Below are 19,477 nucleotides of genomic sequence, written 5' to 3'. Positions count from 1 at the left end.
ACGGCTCACTCAAATAGACCCCGCCACAGATCACAGATTAACTGATTTACCATGGCAACTAGAGCCGCGTACTTTTCCCCGTCGGAAGCACAAATCCTCATGGAGGCATACGAGGAGGTAAAAGATATAATTAAGAAGAAAGGCAACACCGCCACAGTGATAAAGCAAAGAGAAAAAGCGTGGCAAAGTATTGCAGACCGCCTGAATGCGTAAGTAGTGCACAATTACACACTCACCGCTCCGCTGAAACATCACAATTACAATTCAAATATTTAATTCACATCTCCAAAAATGCAGTTGTACTGTAATTATGAAACGGTTAAATTTTTAATTGAAATGCACTGCAGATATGAGTGAAATTGTGTAAAGTAACTCCATCACACTGTATAAAGCTATGATACATTTTTTGATATTTTTACTGAAAACAAGACAAAAATACCAAGTAATTGTTTGCAGTGTGACTCCATTAAATGTGTGTGTGTGTGTGTGTGTGTGTGTGTGTAGATTAAACATGAACGGGCCAAAACGGACATGGAAGCAGGTCAAAATCAAATACAAGAACATTCTGCAGAATGGTATGGTCCCTGACTAATATTTAACAAAGCACAAGCATATATTGTACCCAGAAGGTGCCTGCTCACACATTGTCTGTACTGTTTTAGCAGTGAAAAAGAATACCCACAGACAAGGCACGGGTGGTGGGTCACCAAAGGCTGACCTTACCCCAGCAGAGGACATGGCCTTGGAGCTAAATAAAGGCAGGCCCGTCTTAGAGGGGATCCCTGGGGGGAAAGAGACGAGCATAGGTTCCTCCCAAGATGCCACCCGCTTCATTCAAGGTATGTCCTTCCATCTCTACATGGGATACAACCACATTCATATTGAATCAATTTGGACTGTCTGACTTTGGTTTACCTATTGCCTTGCAGTGTCTGGCAGCACTGTGTTCCTGTTAGAGCCACCAGCACAAGCACCAGACGATGCTGATCCAGTGAGTACTCCATCAAAGGCATACTGTAGGCCTGGCATGTCTTGTCTACTAGCTTCAATATGAATCCGATTAAATGTGATAGGGTGAAGGCCCCAGTGCAGCAGCAACAGCACATGATGGAGACGATGATGAGGAGGAGACCATCTCTCTGGATTCCAGAAGGCATGAGGTATCATGTTAAGACTGTGAAAGTACTATTTACTCTACAATGGTGAGGAGTCCTCATCAAAAAATCTAATTTCTTTTACAGGACCCAGATGCTATACAGTGGGAAAACCAGCCTGGCAACATAGTGCGTATTAATAAAAGGACACCACATCCTGCCAAATTCCAGCTGCGCTAATTGTATTGTGTTCACAGAGCTCACAAGCTATCAGAAAGTTGTATGGCAACCACCTCCGGCGCCAAATAGAACTGGCAGACATAGACATTCAGTACAAGAAGAAAAAGATGGAAAATCTTGCACTGGAGTCCGAAATAAAAAAGAGGACAATTAGGAAACTGGACCTTGAAATAAAAAAACTTGAGAGGGAGGTGAGATATGCCTTCAATGTACACTGTATGCTAACTGTAACACAAATGTATTATTCATTATTTTTCTTTCCTCCCCCAGCTCCAAGAAGATGACACAGCTCAAAATAAAAATTAGGTATATTCTCGTAAAGTCAAGTGAGCCATGACATATGAGCTCTTATTGTGAGCACACAGGACGGTGGCATCTTTCTAAGTTTTTTTTTATTTTCCCAGCAATCAGTACAACCAAGTCATCGTTATAAGGCATCGCCCTCTTTTGCCCACCCCCCCAGCACCAGGTGTGGCCACTAGCCTATATGAAGGCCCAAAATTGTGTGTTCCTTTCTGCTCTGACAATGGCATGCCCATTCGTGCGAGATGTGGTGGATGAAGAAGCACTTGTGCTGAGGAGAGCCTTCAGGCGAGAAAGGGTCTTCAGGGACCGGTTGGACCCACTGGCCTTCCCTGATGACCATCTATATGAAAGATACAGGTTTTCTGCAGATGGCATCAGGTATCTATGCAGACTACTGGGTCCCAGGATTAAGCACCGCACTGCACGGAGCCATGCACTGAGTGTGGAGCAAATGGTTTGTGTGGCCTTGCGCTTTTTTGCTAGTGGAGCCTTCCTGTACTCAGTGGGGGATGCAGAACAGCTGAACAAGGCCACAATTTGCCGCACAATAAGGAGTGTGTGTCTGGCTATCAAAGCATTAGCAGATGTCTTCATCTCCTTCCCTGGCCACAGAAGACTCTGTGACATCAAAGAGGAGTTCTATAGGATTGCAGGTAAGAGGATCTACAAATTACAGGACAACTGTTAACACATAGTAGGATACTCATTACTTTGTGTGACAGGTTTCCCCAATGTCATTGGTGCAGTGGACTGCACACACATAAGGATAAAAGCCCCCTCAGGTGCCCATGAGGCCGATTTTGTGAATAGGAAATCCTTTCACAGCATTAATGTTCAGGTGAACATAACTTTTTGATATTGTCCATTGACGAACACTCTGCATTGCCAGTGATGTGCATTGATTGGTGTAATATTCCTCATCTTATGATTTCAGATGGTCTGCAATGCTGACTGTGTGATCAGCAATGTTGTGGCAAAATGGCCTGGCTCAGTCCATGACTCCAGAATCTTTCGGGCCTCTGAAATCTATCAGTGCCTATCACAAGGTAAGCCACACAACCCCTATTTATAACCATCATGGCTGTGTCAAGAATATCACTGTGTTTATGAGGTAGTAATGATGAGATTTTGTGTTGACAGGTGAATTCTCTGGTGTGTTGCTGGGAGACAGGGGGTATGGCTGCCAGCCTTTTCTCCTGACACCTTTCACAGACCCCCAGGAAGCACAGCAGGCCTACAACCATGCCCATGCCAGGACCAGGGCCAGAGTTGAAATGACCTTTGGCCTCCTGAAGGCACGCTTTCACTGCCTTCACAAATTAAGGGTCAGCCCTGTTAGGGCATGTGATATTACTGTGGCTTGTGCTGTCCTCCACAATGTGGCCTGCCTGAGGAAGGAGAGGGCCCCCAGAGTGCCACCAGCCATGGACTGGGACAATCCGGCAATCTTCCCTGATGACGACAGTGGTCGGCTGCTGAGGGACCAATATGTGTTGAATTATTTTAGTTAGTATGTGTGCTTTCAATTTTGGTTAAATATGTCCTGCGGTGGCAGAGGAATTTGGGTTTTTTTGGGTTCGTTTTTTGACGAATTTGGCCTCTTATGATGTTTGTGCGGTATACTGTGTGTAATACAAGGCTGCAGGGAGGCTACTGCATCCATTCATTTGTCTGTTCAGTTGATGTGTATGGATTTGTCCTGCATTTATTTTAGTGTGCAGACATGCAGGGTGTGTTATATACAGACCTTTGAATGTGTATGTATCATTTTGTATAATATGCTTGGATTCTGTGCTTTCCATCTTGTAGAGTCACTGTGACTTCAGTTTCGAAAGGAGCTGATGGTTTACCTGCTTTGTTTTGTCCTTATTCAATAAAGGAACATAATGTTACACATTGTGTTTTTATATTCATATGGAATGTGTATTTGTTTATATGACAGAGTACTAGGGCCACACTGAAGAAAAAGGATAAAGTCATAAATTTATGAGGCTGGTTCTTTCTGCAGAAAAGCTACATATTGTTTTTACAGTTTTGATACTTATGACAATGTGATACTTAATATTCTGGCACATCAGCATGTCTTTGTTTATGAAACCATACTGAAGTACAATTTCACGAAATGCCCCACATCTGTCATTTTAACAACTGTCCTCCTTTAAAACAACTGGTTACAATATTATGACTTGTGTTTTTTTCCCCTCTGTGGCCCTAATATTCTATCATTTTATATATAGCCTTATAGTCTATGGGAAACTGTAAATTATCTAATGATAGCAACATCATCTAAAAATCATTTTTTATCCAAAATCATTGAAATTAATGATCACAAACGTTTAAATAATAACAGTGGGTCTAGTTATATGTGATAACAATGTATAGTGAGCAGTGAAATAACTATTGGTTTCCATTTGTGGTGACTGCTGACTGACATTAGGGATGAGATTAAATAGATCCTGGAATTTAGCCTGGTCTGGAGCAGGCTAGCTCCACAGAATAAATCTCCATGGTAATTTATACCATAACATATCCTCCTGCCCCCTATCCATCTTTAGTGCAACCGGATTACGGATCAATTGAGCCAGGATCACCAAGATATCCTGGCTTAATCCCTTATCCTAGTTTTGTGCAACAGGCCCCTGGTAACAAATAAGTCATCAAAAAATGTTGGTAATCAAGGACAACTTGCATAGTAAAATAAATAAAACTCCGGGCTTGGTGAGCGGGAAAAAAACGAAAAACGACACCTGCTGGAGAAGACAGATTTTGGGTCCAGTTATCCCTCTCGCTTCGCCTCTCCCTCTGCTGACGTTCACAATTAGCTGACAAAAGTTGGTTGTCACTAGTTACAAAGTATGTGGCTATATAGTGAAAAAAAACAATGCTTTTTTGCACAAGATTAGCAGTGGGATTAAGGTTAGGGTTAAATTTAGAGTTGGGTTTAAAATCTGAATTTAAGAAGAGAAATTGTAGAAATAGGCGGGGTTTATGACTTTGTGTGTGTGGTAACTAGTGACGACCACAAAGGTTGGACCAGAGATATTAGATAAAGGAGATGGGAATCCAATTGACAAAAAGGAGGACTGTATAGACTAGACCCCTTTCTGTGGTTACAAGCATTGCCGCATGAGTGTGATGCTCGCAAATTGGTGGCAGAACAAAGGGGAGTTCTTATAGTACGCCATCAAAAAAATCTTCTATTTACATTTTGCATATGAGTGAATTTCACATTACTTTTAGATTATGAATGTCCTGTTTAATATAATGTGTGTGTCATCATCACAGGTGAACTGCATTATACTTTTCAAAAAACACTTAAACTTCAACCAGTAAAATGGCTCTTTGGTTAGCTTTTACTACAGCCTATGTCAATGAGCGTTAGCATTCTAGTTAACAACGGCTGCATCCAAAGTAGTTATTTTGCAAAGATCACAACCAAATATAGTGACTGTTCAAGCAAGATTCAAAACATTGTAAGCATATGAGAAACCAAAAAAAAGGTGATTTTGTTTAGAAGTAATAAAAAAGTAAATGTAGACTATGTTGAATGGGCAGAGATGGAGATGATTTATTACTGCCGCCAAGAGTCTCGCGCATCTTTGCATTACGTCAGTGTGTCGTTTACTGGAAAAGGGTCTATAACGCCACACCCAACAGACTGTTGACCAATCGCGGTCATGCTGCCAGTTGTTTTGAACGCTCGGAAGTCGGAGATTTCCGAGTTCCCAGTTGTTTTGAACGTGGCACATTAGTCGACAAACGTGCGTATTTTCCTCGAAAGTACGTAGTGTCACAATTCCAAAGCTATACAATATTACAGAGAGCAAGTTAATGATCTCACATTTTGGAAAATATTTGTAATGTTGTACTTGTTGTTGACGAAATTGATGCTAATGTTTAGAACTAGCGCCAAATTGACTCCCATTCCCTCCTTGAAGGAGAGCTTTCCTTGTGCCAGAATGAACCGCGCGACCCATTGACGTAGCATGGGCAACGTACACAATGGTACCTAATACGATTCCAATGGAGTTTCCCATCTCCTCAAAAGTTTCTCTGGTTGGAAATTGGTTTGACGTTGCTAGGCAATAGTCGAAAGAGGAAGTGTTTTGCAGCATCATCCGGGTGAATTAGTGGTCTCAGATAATTCAATATGGCAACGCACATGTCGAGGTGCAGAACTTGGGGCCGTGTTCAGAGGTAATGTTCACGTCCATCTTAAAACAGTTGCATCTGTGATTGCACTGACTTTACTGAAATATGTATGTACCCTTTCGTGGTAAGCTAGCTGGCCAAGTATAGCCTAGCTAGCTAGCATGCAAACAAGCTAGGAACGTTGCTCGTCGTGGAGCTAAGGACAATCAAAGTCAAACAAAACAATGTTGTGGAAAGCTAGATATTTTTGTATCTATAGTCGTCTCAAACCGAATAGCATTATTGACAGTAACGTAGTCTGGGTAGCCATGTAATTAGATGTTCATTAGTCTCATGGCTTGGGCGGGGTAGAAGCTGTTTAGAAGCCAATCAAAGCACATTTTTGGGCTCATTCAGTAATTTTTTCGCGATTATTAGAATCCTATAGAAAAATAATGTTAATTATAATTTATATTCCTAAAGCACAAGTTGAAAATGATTTAGATTTGATTTTGTATTTGTTGACATTTTACTGCATTGTTAGACGCTAGCTAGTAATATAAGCATTTCGATGCAGCCGCTATAACGTCCGCAAAACTGTGTACAAGACCAATTAACTTGCTGGTTCAAATCTCGAGCCGACTGGGTGAGAAATCTGTCCATGCCCTTGACCAAGGCAGTTAACCTTAATTGCTCCTGTAAATCGTTCTGAATAACAGCGTATGCAAAATAAAAAAGTTCAGTAGACATTTATCATTTCATCTCCTTGTGCCACAATGCATACAGTAGATGGCCAATACGAAAAAGTTAAAGCAACACTTTTTTTGACAGTATAATTTAAACAAATCATCACCTCACTGGTGGTTCTACATAGTGACGGGTTGGCTTTCAGTTGATCAAATCAAATGCTTCGTAAACAACAACTAACAGTGAAATGCTTACTTACGGGCAATTCCCAACAATGCAGAGAAAGAAATTGGAGAAACATTAGAAAAGGAATAACACATAATTGCACAATGAGTAATGATAACCTGGCTATACAGGTACCAGTACCGAGTCCATGTGCAGGGGTACGAGGTATTTAAGGTAGATACAGTGCCTTCAGAAAGTATTCACATTTTACAAAGTACTCTAAATGTCAAAGTGGAATATAAATTCAAACATTTGCAAAGAATTTATGAAAAATAAAACGTATATTGATTAGATAAGTATTCAACCCCCTGAGTCAATACATGTTAGAATCACCTTTGTCAGTGATTACAGCTGTGAGTCTTTCTGTGTAGGTCTCTCTTAGAGCTTTTCACACCTGGATTATTCTTAAAACAATTCTTCAAGTTCTGTCAAATTGGTTGTTGACCTGGCACAACACTGCCAGGTCTCTCACCTCCCTATAGGCTGTCTCATCGTGTTCGGTGATCAGGCTTACCACTGTTGTGTGGTCAGCAAACTTAATAAGGGTGTTGGAGTCATACGCAGTCGTGGGTGAACAGGGAGTACAGGAGGGACTAAGCACGCACCCCTGAGTGGCCCCTGCATTGAGGGTCAGCATGGTAGATGTGTTGAAGTCCAGGATCCAGTTACGGCGGGAGTGATGGCATGACTGTCAAATCCGTGAATGTCTTTGTGGCCAGCGACTTTTATTTTATTTCACCTTTATTTAACCAGGTTGGCCAGTTGAGAACAAGTTCTTATTTACAACTGCGACCTGGCCAAGATAAAGCAAAGCAGTGTGACACAAACAACAACACAGAGTTACATATGGAATAAACAAACGTACAGCCAATAACACAATAGAAAAAATCTATATACAGTGTGTGCAAATGAGGTAAGATTAGGGAGGTAAGGCAATAAATAGGCCGTAATGGCGAAGTAATTACAATTTAGCAATTAACACGAGTGATAGATGTGCAGAAGATGAATGTGCAAGTCGAGATACTGGGGTGCAAGGGAGCAAAAAAAATAACTATGAGGATGAGGTAGTTGGATGGGCTATGTACAGGTGCAATGATCTGTGAGCTGCTCTGACAGCTGATGCTTAAAGTTAGTGAGGGAGATATGAGTCTCCATCTTCAGTGATTCTTGCAATTCGTTCCTGTTATTGGCAGCAGAGAACTGGAAGGAAAGGCGGCCAAAGGAGGAATTGGCTTTGGGGGTGACCAGTGAAATATACCTGCTGGAGCGCGTGCTACGGGTGGGTGCTGCTATTTAAATAGAGCACCTTGATTTTTTTTCCTTGCCATTTGAGTTTGAAAATGATCAACTGCGTTCTAAATCCTGCGATGGACAGGCGCGTATGATTAAATCAACAGTACCAAACCAAAGATATTGGGAAACCCTGCTCTAGACTAAAGCCTCCATAGTCTGAGCAGTAGCCTGAATGTTCAACATCCCAAACGTTAGCGTACACTGACACTGGCAACTTGGATTTCTGGACAAGCACACTTTGGCATCATCAGTGGTTAGCATCTGGTGCTAGCTGTATCATGTGGGTAGGTGAATCTGGTACTCATTTGTGAGAGTTCAGTTCACCTGTTAAGACTTGTTGTTTGCAGCAATCCATAAACTAACCTACATTTTTGCATTTACAGGTTTGGAATTGCAGCGTATAGAAAGTGCAGCAATGGCAGTGGATATCCCAATATCTCACTCTCTGCACCGTTACCAGGGATCCCCAAACCAGTGTTTGCGGCAGTGGACAGCCATGAACAATGCGAGACTAAAATCACTACTTTGGAAAATGGCCTTAAAGTAGCATCTCAAAACAAGTTTGGTCAGTTCTGCACAGTTGGAAGTAAGTTGCTACAGATTTTGAATAGAGCTGATCTTTCTTTATCATTCTATTTCAGACCGTCTCTTGCCGCATAATCAATAAAGTATGACTGAATATTAATTTGGTTTCTCTCTCCTTCCAGTTTTAGTAAATTCAGGCTCTAGACATGAGACAAAATACCCCAGTGGAATTGCACACTTTTTGGAGAAACTTGCCTTTTCTGTAAGTCTCACCTGTTTTGAGACGTCTTGCTAGTCAACAAACACCTTGTACAAAATATGTTCCACAGTTTTTTTCATTCATTATGTTGTCATTTTGTAGCATAAGCAAATTGATTGCTATGTTTTTGTTCATGGCAAATGATGACAACACCTTCTGCATCTTCAGTCCACAGCCCAGTATGGCAGTAAAGATGAAATTCTTCTCACACTCGAAAAACATGGAGGGATCTGTGACTGCCAAACATCCAGGTATGAATAATTTATTTGGCTTTAAATGTCCAGGCACAGTATGTTTCTCTCTGACTGATGGAAAGGTGTAGTGTAGAGTTGCTAAGTAGAGGTCGACCGATTAATCGGAATGGCCGATTTAATTAGGGCCGATTTCACGTTTTCATAACAATCGGAAATCGGTAATTTTGGACGCCGATTTTGCCTTTTTTTCTTCTTTTTTTTTTTACACCTTTATTTAACTAGGCAAGTCAGTTAAGAACACATTCTTAAGTTCAATGACGGCCTAGGAGCGGTGGGTTAACTGCCTTGTTCAGGGGCAGAACGACAGATTTTTACCTTGTCAGCTCAGGGATTCAATCTTGCAACCTTACGGTTAACTAGTCCAACGCTCTAACCACCTGCCTCACGGGGAGCCTGCCTGTTACGCGAATGCAGTAAGAAGCCAAGGTAAGTTGCTAGCTAGCATTAAACTTATCTTATAAAAAACAATCAATCAATCATAATCACTAGTTAACTACACATGCTTGATGATATTACTAGTTTATCTAGCGTGTCCTGCGTTGCATATAATCGATGCGGTGCGCATTCGCGAAAAAGGACTGTCGTTGCTCCAACGTGAACCTAACCATAAACATCAATGCCTTTCTTAAAATCAATACACAGAAGTATATTTTTAAACCTGCATATTTAGCTAAAAGAAATCCAGGTTAGCAGGCAATATTAACCAGGTGAAATTGTGTCACTTCTCTTACGTTCATTGCATGCAGAGTCAGGGTATATGCAACAGTTTGGGCCGCCTGGCTCATTGCGAACTAATCTGCCAGAATTTTACGTAATTATGACATAACATTGAAGGTTGTGCAATGTAACAGGAATATTTAGACTTATGGATGCCACCCGTTAGATAAAATACGGAACGGTTCCGTATTTCACTGAAAGAATAAACGTTTTGTTTTCGAGATGATAGTTCCCGGATTCGACCATATTAATGACCTAAGGCTCGTATTTCTGTGTGTTATTATGTTATAATTAAGTCTATGATTTGATAGAGCAGTCTGACTGAGCGATGGTAGGCAGCAGCAGGCTCGTAAGCATTCATTCAAACAGCACTTTTGTGCGTTTTGCCAGCAGCTCTTCGCAATGCTTCAAGCATTGCGCTGTTTATGACTTCAAGCCTATCAACTCCCGAGATTAGGCTGGTGTAACCAATGTGAAATGGCTATCTAGTTAGCGGGGTGCGCGCTAATAGCGTTTCAAACGTCACTGGCTCTGAGACTTGGAGTAGTTGTTCCCCTTGCTCTGCATAGTTAACGCTGCTTCGAGGGTGGCTGTTGTCGATGTGTTCCTGGTTCGAGCCCAGGTAGAGGCGAGGAGAGGGATGGAAGCTATACTGTTACACTGGCAATACTAAAGTGCCTATAAGAACATCCAATAGTCAAAGGTATATGAAATACAAATCGTATAGAGAGAAATAGTCCTATAATTCCTATAATAACTACAACCTAAAACTTCTTACCTGGGAATATTGAAGACTCATGTTAAAAATAACCACCAGCTTTCATATGTTCTCATGTTCTGAGCAAGGAACTTAAACGTTAGCTTTCTTACATGGCACATATTGCACTTTTACTTTCTTCTCCAACACTTTGCTTTTGCATTATTTAAACCAAATTTCATTATTTATTTGAGGCAAAATTTATTTTATTGATGATTCATTCACTATTGTTGTAATTGTCATTATTACAAATTTAAAATGAAAAAAAAATCGGCCGATTTAATCGGTATCGGCTTTTTTTGGTCCTCCGATAATTGCTATCGGTATCGGCGTTGAAAAATCATAATCGGTCGACCTCTATTGCTAAGGGTCAGAAACTTTCCGGTAAATTTTCCATGGGAAGTTAAGCCTGGGAATTTGGGGAATTTTGCTTAAAATCATCAAAAAGTTTGCTTATAACAGTGAACTTTTTTTGTGGGATACACATAAGGCAATTCTAGGTCTTGTGGCATATTTTGGTTAAACTCCCCAATTCAATGGATTTGCAACCCTCTGCATGCACAGTGCATTCTTCTATCACATGTACAGCTGATTCTCAAGATCTTGCACACTAAGATCCTATTGAGCCCACACTACTACACTGTTTGAGCCAAGGACTACATGCTTTCTGGTAAGTTTTGATTACAATACTGAGTGAATATATGACATACCTGATTTTTTTGTTAACTAGTAAATAGTAGCCTACAGCAAAGTGTGTTTAAATCATTTCTAACTTGTTAAACATTTCTGCTAGTTAGTTTTTGCTACCATGTGGGTTTTTAGCTCGCTTGAGCCTGCTAACTGAGTGTTAATTCACCTGTTTCCATACATGTTTCATTTTAAAACATTTATCTTACAAAGCAGTTATTTAATCTAACTGCTTAACTATTTATCTGTACATGGAATATTATTTTTTATTTTTTTTACTAATTTTTTCTAATCTTTACAGGAAAATGCCACGGGCACTATCTGATGTGTGGAGAAATTTCACTGCAGCTAATGTAGAAGGAAAAGCTGTGTAAATGTGCCAAATCATATGTGAAGAATGCAACAAAGATGCAGAATCATCTGGCCAAGTGCATAAAGTTCCCTCAGCGCTCACAACAAGCAACCTCTGACAAAAGTCCCTCTACTTCTATTCAATGTGAAAATGATGAATCAGACACCTTATCGATAGCAACAGCTCATGGTCATCCTGGAATCTGAATTTTTTTTTTACTCAATGGAGGAACGTAGTCTGAGAAATGTTGATGAATGTCTTGCTCGAGCTGTGTATGCAACTGGTTCACCTCTGATGCTCACATGCAATGTGTATTGGAAGAGATTTCTGAATGTTCTTCGCCCAGCATACACCCTCAACCAGACATGCTTTATCTACTAATTTGCTGGATGCAGAGTTCAAGTGAAGGTCAAGCAAATCATAGAGAAAGCAGAATGTATTGCAATCATCTCTGATGTGTGGTCGAATGTTCGTAGGCAAGGAATAATTAACTACATCATCTCCACCCCTCAACCAGTATTCTACAAGAGCACAGACACAAGGGACAACAGACACACCGATCTCTACATTGCAGATGAGCTGAAGGCAGTCATCAATGACCTTGGACCACAGAAGGTATTTGCACTGGTGACAGACAATGCTGCGTACATGAAGGCTGCTTGGTCTAAAGTGGAGTCCTACCCTCACATCACACCCATTGGCTATGCTGCTCATGCATTGAATCTGCTCCTCAAGGACATCATGGCACTGAAAACAATGGATACACTCTACAAGAGAGCCAAGGAAATGGTTAGGTATGTGAAGGGTCATCAAGTTATAGCAGCAATCTACCTCACCAAGCAAAGTGAGAAGAATAAGAGCACCACATTAAAGCTGCCCAGCAACACCCGTTGGGGTGGTGTTGTCATCATGTTTGACAGTCTCCTGGAGGGGAAGGAGTCTCCAAGAAATGGCAATATCACAGTCTGCCGATATGGACAGCCCCATCAAGAGGATCCTCCTGGATGATGTATTTTGGGAGAGAGTGGTAAGCAGCCTGAAACTCCTGAAACCTATAGCACTAGCCATTGAACGGATTGAGGGAGACAATGCCATCCTGTCTGTGTTCAGGCTCTGCTTGCAGATGTAAGAGAAGAAATCCATACTGCCCTGCCCACTTCACTGTTGCTCCAAGCAGAGGAAACTGCAGTTCTGAAATACATAAAAAAGCGTGAAGACTTCTGCCTGAAGCAAATATACGCCGCAGCGTACATGTTGGACCCCAAGTATGCTGGCAAGAGCATCCTGTCTGGTGCAGAGATCAACAAGGCCTATGGTGTCATCACTACCCTGTCTCGCCACCTTGGCCTGGATGAGGGCAAGGTTCTTGGCAGTCTGGCGAAGTACACTTCCAAGCAAGGGCTTTGGGATGGAGCTGCAATATGGCAGTCGTGCCAACATATCTCATCAGCCACCTGATGGAAGGGACTTTGGATCTGTGGCTCTTTCCCCTGTTGCCTCCATCATCCTCCAAATCCCACCAACATCAGCTGCCTCAGAGCGCAACTGGTCCTTGTTTGGGAACACACACACCAAAGCACACAACAGGCTGACCAATACAAGGGTTGAAAAATTGGTGGCATCCACGCAAATTTGAGGCTTTTTTAGTCTGACAAAGAGCCATCCTCAAGAAGGTTGGACAGTGAAGATGAGGCCTCAGAGTCTGGTGTTCAAGGAGGTGGACATTGAGGATGTCCAGGGAGAAGACATGGAAACCTGAGAGGAAGACAACCAAAGCTTTAGTTTCTAGACTATCATTTTGCAGATTTTTGGGGGATGCGATGGATCATTCAATATTCCCTTTTGTTGTTCATTGAAGTCATCCCATGTGAAGAGTCAACTCATTTAATTAAAGTTCAATTCGTAACTAAATCGTTTTTTATTTCTATTGGAAGGATTTAATAATTTGCAATTGTCTACTTATGATAAGGTAAAATGTTTGTTTCTATCTCCATATGATATGGTAAATATATCCAATGCAAAAAACATCTACATTTAAATTGTATTAATATTAATTTACATATTTCCATGAATTTACATATATTCCCGTTAATTCCCACGGAAAGTTTCCGCCTCTGAATATTCCCCAAAATGTGCAACCCTAGTGTAGAGTCATGGTACTCTTTATCCCTTTTGATGTTGTAGATACAGTACGTAGTTGGCATGTACAGTGCATTCGGAAAGTATTCAGACCCCTTTACTTTCTCCACATTTTGTTACCTTACAGCCTTATTCAAAAATGTATAAACAAAAAAATCCCTCAATCTACACACAATACCCATCATGACAAAGCAAAATGTTTTTTATAGCAAAAGTATTAAAAATATAAAACTGATATCACATTGACATAAATATTCAGACCTGTTACTCAGTACTTTGAGGCACCTTTGGCAGCGATTACAGCCTCAAGTCTTCTTGGGTATGACGCTACGAGCTTGGCACACCTGTATTTGGGGAGTTTCTCCCATTCCTCTCATCAGATTCTCTCAATCTCTGTCAGGTTGGATGAGGAGCGTTGCTGCGCAGCTATTTTCAGGTCTCACCAGAGATGTTCGATCGGGTTCAAGTCCGGTCTCTGGCTGGGCCACTCAAGGATATTCAGAGACTTGTCCTGAAGCCACTCCTGCGTTGTCTTGTCTGTGTGCTTAGGGTCGTTGTCCTGTTGGAAGGTGAACCTTCGTGCCAGTCTGAGGTCCTGAGCGCTCTGAAGCAGGTTTTCATCAAGGATCTCTGTACTTTGCTCCGTTCGTCTTTGCCTCCATCCTGACTATTTTCCCAGTCCCAGTCGCTGAAAAACATCCCCAAAGCATGATGCTGTCACCACCGTGCTTCACCGTAGGGATGGTGCCAGGTTTCCTCCAGTGACGCTTGACATTCAGGCCAAAGAGTTCAATCTTGGTTTCATCAGACCAAAGAATCTTGTTTCTCATGGTCTAAGAGTCCTTTAGGTGCCTTTTGGCAAACTCCAAGTGGGCTGTCTGCCTTTTTACTAAGGAGTGGCTGGCCACTCTACCATAAAGGCCTGATTTGTGGAGTGCTGCAGAGATGGTTGTCCTTCTGGGAGGTTCTCCCATCTCCACAGATGAACTCTGAAGCTCTGTCAGAGTGACCATCGGGTTCTTGGTCACCTCTCCCCTGATTGCTCAGTTTGGCTGGGTGGCCAGCTCTTGGAACAGTCTTGGTGGTTTCAAACTTCTTCCGTTTAAGAATGAGGCAACTGTGTTCTTGGGGACCTTCAATGCCGCAGAATTGTTTTGGTGTCTTTCCCCAGATCTGTGCCTTGGCACAATCCTTTCTCAGAGCTCTACGGACAATTCCTTCGACCTCATAGCTTGGTTTTTGCTCTGACATGCACTGTCAACTGTGAGACCTTATATAGACAGGTGTATGCCTTTCCAAATCATGTCCAATCAATTGAATTTACCACAGGTGGACTCCACTCAAGTTTTAGAAGCATCTCAAGGATGGTCAATGGAAACAGGATGCACCTGAGCTCAATTTTGAGTCTCATAGCAAAGGGTCTGAATACTTATTTAAGGTATTTCTGTTTTTTATTTGTAATAAATTTGCAAAGATGTCTAGACCTGTTTTCACTTTGTCATTCTGGGGTATTGTGTGTACATTGCTGATAAAGAAATTCATATTTAATACATTTTAAAATAAGGGCGTAGCGTATCAAAATGTGGGAAAAGTCAAGGGGTCTGAATACTTTCTGAAGGTACTGTATAAATTATCTCAGTACTGCTTTGTGCAAGGGGATGAAGATATTCAGTCAGTTTGTGTGACGCCAAAGGTTCTATTCACAGAGACACAACCATGTATGCAGTCTCTGCCGAGGTGAAGGGACTGGACACGGTAGTCAGCCTGCTCTCTGACGCTGTATTGCAGCCACGCCTACTAGGTGAGTCAACACTGAGTGACAGATCTGTCATGTTTAATGATGCTTCCCTTAATGACTAGAGAAAATGTTGACTTAATTGAATTGTCTACAAAGTAACAGACTGGTAAATGTTTTTGTGGGAGTATATTTTCATCAAGAATGGCTCTGCTTTGGGTTACTAGATGAGGAGATTGAGATGACTAGGATGGCTGTGCGCTTTGAGCTGGAGGATCTGAGCATGAGGCCTGACCCTGAACCTTTACTGACAGAGATGATCCATGCAGTGAGTCATGTGACTGGTTGATCCATTCTTTAAGTGACAGAAAATTACAACACTCTTGAGCTGCATGAAATCTATTGTTGCACTGTTTCTAATTGACTTTGGCCCCCCACCTCTGCAGTGTGCATAGATAATCAATTGCGCCATTTGTTGACACATTTCTATGGCGATACATAATGTTTCACAACACTTACTCTGTGAACAAGGCAGCATATCGGGGGAACACCGTTGGGTTGCCTCGCTTCTGCCCAGTAGAGAGCGTGGAGAAGATCGACAAGAAACTGCTACACATGTACCTGCAGAGCTACTACTGCCCAGAGCGTATGGTGCTAGCTGGAGTGGGCATCGAACATGAACAACTGGTGGCCTGTGCCAGGAAATATCTGCTAAATGTAAAGCCAGTATGGGGTGCCTGTACTCCTACCAATGTCGACTTGTCTGTGGCACAGTATACTGGTGGAATCGTAAGGGTAAGTATTTTTCCCTTTGCTTGCTTTTTCCTTTCTTTTAAAAATATTTTCTTTACTAAATCAGAATGTAAACCTTTGTTTTTGATCCTCTCAGATGGATAAGGACATGTCAGATGTGAGCCTTGGCCCCACCCCCATCCCTGAGCTCACACATATCATGATTGGCCTGGAGAGCTGCTCCTTCCTGGTGGGTGCCCACTTTGATTGGTTGGTGTGGAGGATCTGTTGCAGGCTCTATGCTATCCTGTAGCTGGATGTTCTATGTATAATATATGCATGTTTTGTGTTACAGGAGGATGACTTTATCCCCTTTGCCGTCCTCAATATGATGATGGGTGGAGGTGGGTCCTTCTCAGCCGGGGGTCCTGGGAAAGGCATGTTCACTAGACTTTACCTGAATGTGCTCAACAGGTAAGCATGATGCAACATTCACAATTCTAATTAAAGTACTTAAGATTGTATTTTGTGGATTCTGTTTATTGATTTTTTTCTTTTCTACAGGCATCATTGGATGTACAATGCCACCTCATACCATCACAGTTATGAGGACACTGGCCTGCTGTGTATCCATGCCAGCGCAGACCCTAGACAGGTAGGGAGAGGGGATTTGGGAGAGCCATGCAAAGGCAGGACTTTATACTGTAGATGAAGGGCTAATACAAAGCTGACATATGCTTAGAGAATAACATCAGGTGAACTGTTCAAAATAAAAAATAATATTTTACTTTGTATGCGTGTTCTCTGAAGTTGTGAAAGTCCTGCTGCCATTCCAAAGTTGTTGATTACAACATCTTGCGTTTATCAAGGTTCGGGAAATGGTGGAGATTTTAACCAGAGAGTTCATTCAGATGGCTGGGACAGCAGGAGAGGTAAGGCTGCGAGGGGAAATTATGTCACAAAAGCGAGAAAGCTTTCTGAACTTTAAACTCTCTTTCTTGGGACTTCAAAACTTTGCATCTCTTTCCGTACTCAGATGGAGTTGGAGAGAGCGAAAACGCAGCTCAAGTCCATGCTGATGATGAACCTGGAGTCGCGGCCGGTTATCTTTGAGGATGTCGGCCGACAGGTTCTAGCCACAGGGAAGAGGAAGCTGCCACACGAGCTGTGTGACCTCATCAGTGAGTACTAGTGCCCTCGATCATAATAGCGGATATTGATATCAGCGAGCCCAGAATGAAACATTTGTCAAAAAAATCTTCAGGGAGTAGGCTAAACATAACTGTCGTGACAAATCAGTACTTCTGTATGCTGACTTTTCACTCTTTCCAGGTAACGTTACAGCGAGTGACATCAAGCGGGTCACAACAAAGATGCTGTGCAGCAAGCCAGCAGTAGCAGCCCTAGGAGACCTGACAGAGATGCCCTCCTATGAGCACATCCAAGCTGCCCTGTCCAGCAAGGACGGACACCTGCCTCGCATGTACCGCCTCTTCCGATAGACCCCCTCGCGTTTGTTTACCCAGGCATCACTGTATATACCGGACACTGGCCTACACTAGTGGTCTGGCAATGGAGCTGTGCTAAGCTCTGGGAGAGGACTAATGTTTGGACCTCAACTGCAAAAGAAAAGTACTGAGAGAGTGGTGGTTTTAACTACATTTTATTCAGTCAGGAAATACCCCTCCCTGCGTATTTGGAGAGTTACATTTTATTGCCAGAGGAAGTTTCATTTCCTGTTGTTCAGTGTCTTACCAGACCCACGTTGGCTGGGACGGTTGGCATGCTTTTGGGTTTAATTCCAAGTATGTTTGAATGAGTGTGGGTGAATATGGCTCGAGTGCTGCATTGCTTGATCTGCAGGGTGACCTACAAATGACCTTAATCTAATAAGGGTCGTGATTCTGTTCTCTAGCATTTAGGATAGCAAACAGGCCTTGCAATGTCCTACTACGCTGTTTTCACAGTTGATACAGGTACTTCCTTCAATGTTACATACACTTTTATCAGATTTCACAGGCTGAAGTCTCACCTAAGGCCTTGTCATCTTCAGCAGAGGGTGACTTAAATCTATAAGAGACTCTTCCGACTAACTGCTAGCACTTCTGTCAATGTCCCTTCTCACACACATAGTTGAGTTGGTCACCTCTACCGCACAGGAGATAATGTGATGATAAAATCACATTGGGCAATGCTTGGATTGGTGTCACCAATCATGCGACTGTTGTTTCTTGTAGATACACATTGATTTCCACTTAACCAGACTGAAATAAGATAGTGTTGTGTAGTTAGTTTTAGTATTCTCAGTGTTCTGCTTGCGCTCCATTTTTTCATTCAACCCATTCCAACACAGTTTTGACCGTTGTATGTAAGTAGTACTGTATGTGTGTGCTGATATCCTCTCAGGTGCCAGAAAATCTTAACATTTGTTTCTCCTCCGTTGCAAAACTATATGGCTAAATTGTAATAATGTATCCACAGCTTTTTCACTATTTGTGTTTCATCAAGACACTTCATATCAGGATACTGCCACTATTTTATTTCAAACCAAGATTTCTCTGGGTCCTGGAGAGAAAGTGAACCTATTGAATGTGAAGACACATATGTGTATCTATATTCAGCCCAATTTGTTTCCGGTAAATAAATGTTAATATTGCCATAAAATATTTAAGTCTTATGTTTGGACTGCCAATGATTTAAGGTCTGAAGTTGATACTCTGTCTGAGGTATATTCAATGTCCACTTCAAATCAAATGTTATTGGTCACATACACGTGTTTAGCAGATGTTATTGCGGGGGGGGGTGAAATGCTTGTGCTTCTAGCTCTGACAGTGAAGTAATATCTACCAGTTTCACAACATATACATGTAATTCTAAGTAAGGAATGGATTAAGAACATATATGCATATGTCCGAGCGGCATTGGACTAAGATACAGTGGCATAGTATAGAGTACACTATAGAGGTCGACCGATTAATCGGAATGGCCGATTTCAAGTTTTCATAACAATCGGTAATCGGCATTTTTGGACACCCATTGTGGCCGATTACATTGCACTCCAGGAGGAGACTGCGTGGCAGGCTGACTACCTGTTATGAGAGTGCAGCAAGGAGTATCTTATAAAAAAACAATCAATCTTAACATAATCACTAGTTAACTACACATGGTTGATGATATTACTAGTTTATCTAGCTTGTCCTGATTTCATATAATCGATGCGGGTGCCTGTTAATTTATCATTGAATCATAGCCTACTTCGCCAAACGGGTGATTTAACAAACGCATTCGTGAAAAAAGCACCGTCGTTGCACCAATGTACCTAACCATAAACATCAACGCCTTTC

General features: G+C 41.9%; 2 protein-coding genes across 4 annotated transcripts; both read left to right on the top strand.

The window, feature by feature from the left end:
- Positions 1 to 400: 400 nt before the first annotated feature.
- Positions 401 to 3,532, top strand: LOC139576991 (putative nuclease HARBI1). Of its 3 annotated transcripts, XM_071403669.1 has the most exons (11): positions 414 to 575; positions 663 to 839; positions 930 to 991; positions 1,074 to 1,160; positions 1,242 to 1,283; positions 1,352 to 1,525; positions 1,605 to 1,640; positions 1,739 to 2,293; positions 2,363 to 2,478; positions 2,575 to 2,686; positions 2,781 to 3,532. In XM_071403669.1, the coding sequence occupies exons 8-11, from the start codon at positions 1,822 to 1,824 to the stop codon at positions 3,149 to 3,151; spliced, it is 1,071 nt and encodes a 356-aa protein (XP_071259770.1). In that variant the 5' UTR covers positions 414 to 575; positions 663 to 839; positions 930 to 991; positions 1,074 to 1,160; positions 1,242 to 1,283; positions 1,352 to 1,525; positions 1,605 to 1,640; positions 1,739 to 1,821; the 3' UTR covers positions 3,152 to 3,532. The 3 variants fall into 3 exon arrangements, with proteins under 3 accessions (XP_071259771.1, XP_071259770.1, XP_071259769.1); XM_071403670.1 differs by lacking the exon at positions 2,363 to 2,478 and having other exon boundaries at positions 401 to 575; XM_071403668.1 differs by having other exon boundaries at positions 1,242 to 1,525.
- Positions 3,533 to 5,681: 2,149 nt separating this feature from the next.
- LOC139576990 (mitochondrial-processing peptidase subunit alpha-like) lies at positions 5,682 to 18,810 on the top strand. Its single transcript, XM_071403667.1, has 13 exons — positions 5,682 to 5,837; positions 8,360 to 8,562; positions 8,684 to 8,763; positions 8,929 to 9,011; positions 15,373 to 15,467; positions 15,629 to 15,729; positions 15,933 to 16,196; positions 16,291 to 16,383; positions 16,489 to 16,607; positions 16,698 to 16,788; positions 17,003 to 17,065; positions 17,170 to 17,314; positions 17,466 to 18,810. Exons 1-13 carry the CDS (start codon positions 5,791 to 5,793, stop codon positions 17,633 to 17,635), a joined length of 1,554 nt encoding a protein of 517 aa, XP_071259768.1. The 5' UTR covers positions 5,682 to 5,790; the 3' UTR covers positions 17,636 to 18,810.
- Positions 18,811 to 19,477: the final 667 nt, after the last annotated feature.

Source organism: Salvelinus alpinus, chromosome 5, assembly GCF_045679555.1.
Source record: "Salvelinus alpinus chromosome 5, SLU_Salpinus.1, whole genome shotgun sequence".
Lineage (NCBI taxonomy): Eukaryota > Metazoa > Chordata > Actinopteri > Salmoniformes > Salmonidae > Salvelinus > Salvelinus alpinus.
The sequence above is the reverse complement of the archived record's forward strand: the minus strand, read 5'-3'. Positions and strand labels throughout refer to the sequence as shown.

What these genes read in the sequence shown, in the direction of transcription:
- LOC139576991 (XM_071403669.1), top strand. Translation starts at nt 1,822, where the DNA reads ATGAAGGCCCAAAATTGTGTGTTCCTTTCTGCTCTGACAATGGCATGC. An exon ending in GGAGTTCTATAGGATTGCAG is followed by an intron (nt 2,294 to 2,362) that starts GTAAGAGGATCT and finishes TTTGTGTGACAG; the next exon opens with GTTTCCCCAATGTCATTGGT. An exon ending in TTCACAGCATTAATGTTCAG is followed by an intron (nt 2,479 to 2,574) that starts GTGAACATAACT and finishes TTATGATTTCAG; the next exon opens with ATGGTCTGCAATGCTGACTG.
- LOC139576990 (XM_071403667.1), top strand. Translation starts at nt 5,791, where the DNA reads ATGGCAACGCACATGTCGAGGTGCAGAACTTGGGGCCGTGTTCAGAG. An exon ending in ACTTGGGGCCGTGTTCAGAG is followed by an intron (nt 5,838 to 8,359) that starts GTAATGTTCACG and finishes TTGCATTTACAG; the next exon opens with GTTTGGAATTGCAGCGTATA. An exon ending in ATACTGGTGGAATCGTAAGG is followed by an intron (nt 16,197 to 16,290) that starts GTAAGTATTTTT and finishes TGATCCTCTCAG; the next exon opens with ATGGATAAGGACATGTCAGA.